Genomic DNA, 8,010 nt, shown 5'->3' with positions numbered 1-8,010 from the left:
TAAATCATTTTAAATTAAACAATTTTGAAATAATTATATTGAGAGACCGGGAGAGACGGGGAGAGACCGGGAGAGACGGGGAGAGACGGGGAGAGACCGGGAGAGACTGGGAGAGACGGGGAGAGACGGAGAGAGACGGGTGGAGACAAGTAGAGACGGGAAGAGACCGGGAGAGACGGGGAGAGACGGGGAGAGACCGGGAAAGACGAGAAGAGACCAGGAGAGACGGGGAGAGACGGGGAGAGACCGGGAGAGACCGGGAGAGACTGGGAGAGACGGGGAGAGACCGGGAGAGACGGGGAGAGACGGGTAGAGACGAGTAGAGACGGGGAGAGATGGGGAGAGACCGGGAGAGACGGGGAGAGACCGGGACAGACGGGGAGAGACGGGGAGAGACGGGGAGAGACCGGGAGAGACGGAGAGAGACGGGAAGAGACGGGGAGAGACCGGGAGAGACCGGAAGAAGCGAAGAATGTTTTTATTGTGTTTAAGTTAAGGTAATAAGAAAAATGAAGATGGCTGTTATTTTATTGAAAAAAAAGGAACTTATTTAAAACAGTCTTTTGAAAGGATTTCTAAATTCATGGCAGCTTTTAAAAAAAAATAACAAAATATTGATTCATAAAATTAATCAATAATAAATTAAATACATACACTTTAATTCAAAATGCTTAATTTAAAAAAATGAGTATTTAAAAAAAATTCAGTTTTTTAATTGAAAATTATTTTAAAGTTTTAATAAAATAAGATTTATATTACATTATATTAAAAATACAAAACAATAAATAAAAACAAATTAATTAAATACAGTGCCAAAGGCAATAAATAAATAAAGTAAGTTAGAAGTACGTGAATAAATTAATATTAGATTTATTAAAGATAGATAAATGCTTATTCAAAAATAAAATAAAAAGAGCAACAGTAAATCTGCTTTTCACAAAACGTTATGTACAAAGCTCTACACGTCATGCATGACTAGACGAAAACGATAGAACTGATGCGTTAATATATATTTGCAGCAGCTTTTAGGTTTCTTCCTAAAATTTTATTAGGTGTCTTAAGATCAGACGGATCGCGAATATTATTATCAAGATCGCGGCATTTTAATTAATAACGCTGCGATTCTTTGACGGAACGCGATCAATCGCATCCGCGGTGTCTCCGCGGAGTCTATGCGCTACACAATATGAAAGTTAGCCGACACTTTAAATCGAGACGACAAAGATACATGTAGTCACCCAAGAGGGTGACCTTGATGATGTGTTATGGTCAAGGTTATCTGAGCTACCTGTAAGTATCGCATTAATTAAATATTTTTATTAATAATTTTTTGTGTATAACTCAAAAACAAAGGCCAAGCGGCGGTAACATGTATAGGGAAAAGTTGTTCAGAATGATGACCTTGACAACATATTTAAAGGTCATCAAAATTGGTGAGGAATCGCTAATGTAAATAATTACTATTATTGTAAATAATTACTATTAATGTAAATAATTACAATTATTATACATTTTTTACTAACATTCGAATACAAATATCATATGACATAATATGACAGAAATGATAAAAACTTGATATTGCTTATAGAATAATTAAAGGTAAGACACACAAATAGTTTATTAATACTTTTACTTAATAATAATACAAAAATAAATATAATAAAATAATAACACAAACAATAATACAGAAATAATTAGATTTTAAGTAGCTGAAGTTAGGAAATCTAATAATATTGTTAATCGAATATAATTCAGAAATTATTCAGAATTTTATAACTTACTTATATATACAACTTTAACTGAACAAATTTATTAAAAATAAATAATTATGTTAAAAAATCGAGAGTTTTGACTGAGAGACCGAGAATCTCGATCTCGTCGAGACTCTCGGCATAATGGTCTTGGTCTCGGTCTCGGTCTCGGTCTCGATCTCGTCTCGATGCCGATACCGAGACCGAAACGAGACCAGTCTCGGTATCGTCCGAAACACTGATGTACATTTTTTCGTTATCTCAGACGCTCAACACGGTCAGTCCAATGTGAGTAAAAAGAAAACAAGGATAAGCGCTAGAAAGCACAGTCTAAATGTTAAGATCGACGCACGAAATATGGATATGAGAAACCCTATATAAAGGCATCGTCATACGTGGCCCCGTCAAAAAGAATTCGACTTTTGAATTAAAAACAAGTATTCGACGAAGTGTTCGAGTTATACAGAGTATCGAAAATATGGCGTTCAAAGCATTTGTGATATGTATAATAGTTGGTTTGATGGTATTGACAATTTCAGCGGAATTCTCAGCGGATCCGCTTGAGTCATGTAAGTAACTATGGTTATGTTTAATAACTTATTGATTAATACATACAATTAAATAAAGTAAACGTTTTATAAAAGTTTTTTGTGCCTATAAATATTATTAATAGTTTAAGATTGCAAAGTCAAACAAAATATATAGTAATCTAGGAATTAATAATAAAATAATAAACACAGCGAGCGCGCGCGCGCGCATTGACTACCGCGCCAAATTCCTATTGGCCTCATTTCATCAGTTATCTTGAAATTTAAATGATTCTTCTACATATACCAACGAAATTATATAGGAATTAATAATTTTGTTTTTATCATTTGTATAGCGGAGGAAGAAATGTGTCCAGAGAGCGAGTCATTTTTTGACGGCTGCAACGTCTGCTTGTGTTACAAAGGCATCAAATTTGGCTGCACCAAAGGACCGTGTCCTCTGCCTCAACTGATTCCACCAAGTTACGAGTTATTTAGAAAGTAAATATAACTACATTTGGACTTGCGCAAATTATACGTTTAGATGTGTGTATTAATTAATATAATATTAAACAATTAATTAATACGTTATAAAATAATCACAAAATTTATTTCAATGTATAATTTTTTTATTTTGTAAGCTTTATATTCATAATTTGTTTAATATTATCTCAAATGTGCCTTATATAACATACAATTTAAAAGATATAAATCATTATGTTTAAATTCAATTAGTTGTAAAAAGATTCATTAATAAATTATGTGCAAGGATTTAAAAACTATACTAAAATAAAGTCATAAAATATGTAAATAAATCATTCGCTGAGAATTCGACTTTCGAATTAAAAACAAATATTCGATGAAGTATTCGAGTCACATACAAAATATCGAAGTTCAAAGCATTTGTGATATTTGTAATAATTGCTTATAAATATTGTTTATCAATAGTTTAAGATTGTGTAGTCGAGCAAAATATAGTTATTTAGGAATTAATTGAGTTTTGTTTTCATCAGTATCGCTAGGGCCATCGAAAAGGTATGTGCTGAGAGAAACCCTATTTCACAGCTGCAATGTGGATATATGTTCAATAAAACAGTACCAGCGGGTGCATTTCAGTAGTATTGTGTCGTCCGGTCAATCCAATTCCACCGCCTGCTGATTTCTGGCAAACGTAAATGTAACTATACATTTAAACTTGCTTAAAATACGCATATAATTGTGTGTATTAGTTAACATGTTATTAAGCGATTAACCAATATGTTATAAAATAATTGTAAAGTTTATATCAATATTATTCTATAAGCTTTGCATTTTTTTAACGTAATCTGAAATGCGTTTTATGACATACATTAAAAAAAAATAAAACCATTAAATGTTTAAATTAAATTGTAAAAAAGTGTATCAATAAATATTGTGCATGAATTTGAGAACTTTACTTAAATCGAACCATAATATACCTATATCAAATAATTATTTATTATGTATTTTGTTGGTACATGATCAAACTGTTATTAAAAAAAAAGATATATATATATATATATATATATATATATATATATATACATACTTGTGTAATATAGTAACTTACTTACTTGCCTTAAAATGTTTTATTATAAATGAAGATAAAAATACTCGCTAAGCATTACATTAACTGACCAATCCAAGAAATTTGATTGCGCAATGAGGAACAATGCAGAGTATGAATTTTAATACGAATACTGGCGCACTTAAATATAATTCATTTCCCGTATAAATTGTATTTATATTATCTAAATATTAATAAATTGTTATTATGTACTGATTCTGTTCTAATCAATAAATTAAAAAATTAGAATTTAATTAGATAAAACTTACGAACAATTTCTTATATGGATTTATTTTGTTATGCAATTCATGGCTGATCTGATCAACTTTTTGAGAGTCTGAGAAAACTAAGTAAGTATGTCAATTCAATGTGTATTTAAGCGATACGTTAATGAGACATTGCACACATACGTATAAGATAAAGCATTTGTTGAGGATAGAAGAATCTGCAAACAATTCAAAATTAATTTACGTGGCAGACAATTGTCAAGTGGAGTGACGTGAGCTGATCTTCGAATCAAGAGGGTATGAGCGGGCGACCGGTATCGAGTTAATTTCGAATTGTCAGCAGGTTCTTCTATCCTCAACAAACGCTTTAATGTTATCAATTAATTAAAAAATGAATTAATTAATTAAATAACTACTCTGTTCTTCAATATGAAGAAATTTATTGAATGCAAACAGATTTCGATAGAATCCGTTTCTTTTAGTCAGCAAAGTTACTCTTGTTACAACAAGTCGCTGTATTATTGTATTACTTGCTCGGATACTGTGATTGAAGTGAGTCGTTTTTCCAAAATTTTACTTTGTTTCCTCGAACAGAACGCTCTTGAAGATATGAATAATGCCGAATTCCCCCGAACCGACCAAGAAAATCGGCCAACTTGACGAGCATCTTACACCGTACTCTAAAAACAACGATAATTTTAAATATGCTAAACGGCTTTAACAATCATAATCGTTTTAGTATTTTAAATTTAAACATTGTTTAAAATTAAAAATTGTATTTAAAAAACAGAAACAAAAATAAAACATTTTAATATCTTAAAATTAAACATTATTTTTTTAGTACGTTTATTATTATTATTATTACAGGTATTTTAATTAATTTCACAAGAAATATTGAAATCTTGAAATATCAGCGTTCGTGCGAAATTACTAAACGATGAAATGAATATCTATTTGTTGCAAATCATACATTTCTCTCCGAGAATATATGTATAATTATATTTCTCTAATACCACATGATTAGTATGGGTACGAATGTGCGAGACTTTACAGTCAATATGTTATCTACAGTTAAATTGCCGCTGTCTTTAATCAAGTAGCTCAGTGATTCATTACGCACGCATTCATATACACTTGTAATTCCGCTTTGCAACATTTTATAAGATTGTTAATCTGTATCGAATTGCATCGTAAAGATCGTGAGATATGACAGCTGCTGCAGCAATGGCATACAATTTCCGTAATGCTGCGTCACGTAAATATTATTATGCATGTCTGCCTTCTGCAAATAGACTCGTTGTCTCACTAAAGTCTAGCTGCCTAAATTAGATGATAATAGCAGAGCAGTGTGGCAAGTTTTTATATATAATTAATAAAACATTTTTTTTCTATCTTTTACATTTTGGATGATATTCGTTTCAAAAGAAAATAAGTGATTTCTTTCAAAGGAATGTTTTATTCTGTTAACGCATAGGAGAACACAATTATAAGAAATGTGTCTTTTATTTTTGTCTTTATTTTAATATCCACAATTCATTAAAACCGAGATAACACATGTTTTTCTTGTTAGATAACATAATTCTTAGATATTATGGAGTAAATGATTATACGTATTTTTAAGACAGATTTGCTTTATGATTTATTAAGTATCGCAAACGGTAGTGCCGCAAGCCCATGAAAAATAAAGCAAGTATTTGAAAAATTGCAGTATTTAATTTTTAAAACGTCTCCCAAACATCCGGAAATTATATGAGATATTGTCGTAATTACTATAATTAGCGTAATTACTTTAATTGCCACTCGTAACGGCTTAGTGCGAGATATTTAACGTTACGAGACCAATAAAAGACACTTTAGTGTCATCAATCCCCGATAATTAAATTAGTGCCTCATTACATTCTCACGTCCGTAAAAATCGGACTTTCCACGGTGGGCAGTGTTTGAAAACCCGTTTGTATGCCGCAATTGCGATCGCGTCGTTCTTCCGTTACGCGTATTTTTTTTTTCCACGCTAAGGCGTCAAGGCGCGTAAAATTAAACCCGTTAAAGCGTAATAGCGCCGGACCCTTTTACGAACCCGCGTTTTCGTAATTCACTTTCTAATGCTCGGCTAAAATTATATCGTCACTTTTACCACGGTAACCGCACCGCTAATCCCGTTCCCTTCTCAACGCGCACGATCGCGCGGGCACGCCGCGTATGCGCCCGCAAGCTATGATTTATAATGCAACGTGCGACGTTCACAAAAAGATGATTTTGTTCTCGTTCGCGCATCGAGCTACAAAACCATTGTTCTTTTCTTCGAGGAGCATGAAGTCCTCAATAGCTGCGATTCATGTTTAAATCTGACCCTGTCAGATTTTACAAAATGTACACTCAAAAAATTTGTTTGCTGATATAGACAGATTTCTTAATGTCACAACCAAAAAGTATCGCTAATTTTGATTGTCATGTATAGAATTTGTAAATTCTGTTTCTGTCAATTAAATTGATTAAGTGCAATACGTTCATATATTAGTATTTGCTAATCATCTACCTTAGCTAATTTTTACACGCATATAATTTTTGTCAAAATTGCGAGATTATTTTTTGAGTGTAAAATACTTCATACAAATTTATTATCGTCCTAAAATTACTTCTTAATTTTACGTAAACTTTTCCATTCGCCAATTATAAATTATGTCATCAAGTAGTATTTACAAATTATAACTAATATTTGAAATTGAATAACAAAGTATAAATATAAAAAGATTTATGTATAAAGAAATTATAAATAAAAATTTTATATATTATAACATTTATTAATCAGTTTACACATCTACTTATATAAACCATAAATATATTATATTATATAATAAAACAAAAAATTTCCTTATATTTGGTCAGAAAATGAGAAATATTAAAAAACTATTGCTTTTTTCTTTTAAAAAAGAAAATTAGTGTTGTTAATTATAATATGATACTTTAACCTTTTAGTAGAATGAGAGAGAGAGAGAGAGAAAGAGAGAGAGAGAGAAAGAGAGAGAGAGAAAGAGAGAAGAAAATTAACTAATTATTGAATGAAATACGCTGTGTTCATCGCGGCAAACCAAAATTTATCTTACACGATGTAGCTGAGTTGCATTGAGAAACGTGATAAGTAGACTTGACACCTTTAATGCAGTGGTTTCATATATGATTCGGATTATATATGCCGCATATATAAATATATATACACCTCGCACCCACTAATGATGACAAATATGTACCCGCGCGAAGTACTACTCGCAATTAATAACGTTCGCGGACAACATTATCCATTCGTTACGTTCAAGTGCATGTGCGTACTGGGTTATACGCAAACGTATATTTTATCGTGGCGGTAATCGCACGGCTTTAGGCAGCGTACCCTTATTCGCAGGCAAACTAGTCTTGAGGCCGCGAGACGGCGCTTTTCTCTTGTTTGACGCTCTTACGCCAAGATGCTACTGCGACGTGTCAATTTATAATCATCAAGAAATCACGCCGCGATTACTGTCAGGAAGATGTCCCATTAACGCCGAGGATCGACGGGAATCGATCGCGCGGGATACATCTGTGCCTCATTTAAACCTGTTGCAATTTAGTATGTGCCATTCACTAGTATCTACGACAATAATTACGGAAAATGAATAAGTAATTATGTTAAAGAACCTCCTGTAATTTTAATAAAAACATTTTAAGTTTATACTTGTTAAAATGTTTAATATTATAGAAGACACCAAAATGTAATAATGTTGGAGAAAGTGATGAGTATACGCGCTACAAAATTACCTAAACTCGTGAGAATATAACTGAAGAAATATCATAAGCTTTTATGTGTAACATTTATGAATCAATTAACTTACTTATATAAATCATAAGGATGTAATTCAAGATAAGTAATTTACCTGTGTTTTATC

General features: G+C 32.0%; 1 protein-coding gene across 1 annotated transcript; it reads left to right on the top strand.

Annotated features, from left to right (window-relative positions):
* Positions 1-1,691: 1,691 nt before the first annotated feature.
* On the top strand, positions 1,692-3,574 carry LOC118647273. The gene is made up of 3 exons (XM_036291816.1): positions 1,692-2,320; positions 2,635-2,779; positions 3,292-3,574. The coding sequence occupies exons 1-3, from the start codon at positions 2,230-2,232 to the stop codon at positions 3,395-3,397; spliced, it is 342 nt and encodes a 113-aa protein (XP_036147709.1). The 5' UTR covers positions 1,692-2,229; the 3' UTR covers positions 3,398-3,574.
* The last annotated feature ends 4,436 nt before the right edge of the window (positions 3,575-8,010 follow it).

The sequence above is a fragment of the Monomorium pharaonis genome, chromosome 9 (genome assembly GCF_013373865.1).
Source record: "Monomorium pharaonis isolate MP-MQ-018 chromosome 9, ASM1337386v2, whole genome shotgun sequence".
In the NCBI taxonomy this organism is placed as follows: Eukaryota; Metazoa; Arthropoda; class Insecta; order Hymenoptera; family Formicidae; genus Monomorium; species Monomorium pharaonis.
This window is presented reverse-complemented; position numbering and strand designations above follow the sequence as displayed.

Coding starts and splice junctions, on each gene's coding strand:
- LOC118647273 (XM_036291816.1), top strand. CDS start 2,230: ATGGCGTTCAAAGCATTTGTGATATGTATAATAGTTGGTTTGATGGTA. Junction 2,321..2,634: donor AGCGGATCCGCTTGAGTCAT/GTAAGTAACTAT, acceptor TCATTTGTATAG/CGGAGGAAGAAATGTGTCCA. Junction 2,780..3,291: donor AGTTACGAGTTATTTAGAAA/GTAAATATAACT, acceptor TGTTTTCATCAG/TATCGCTAGGGCCATCGAAA.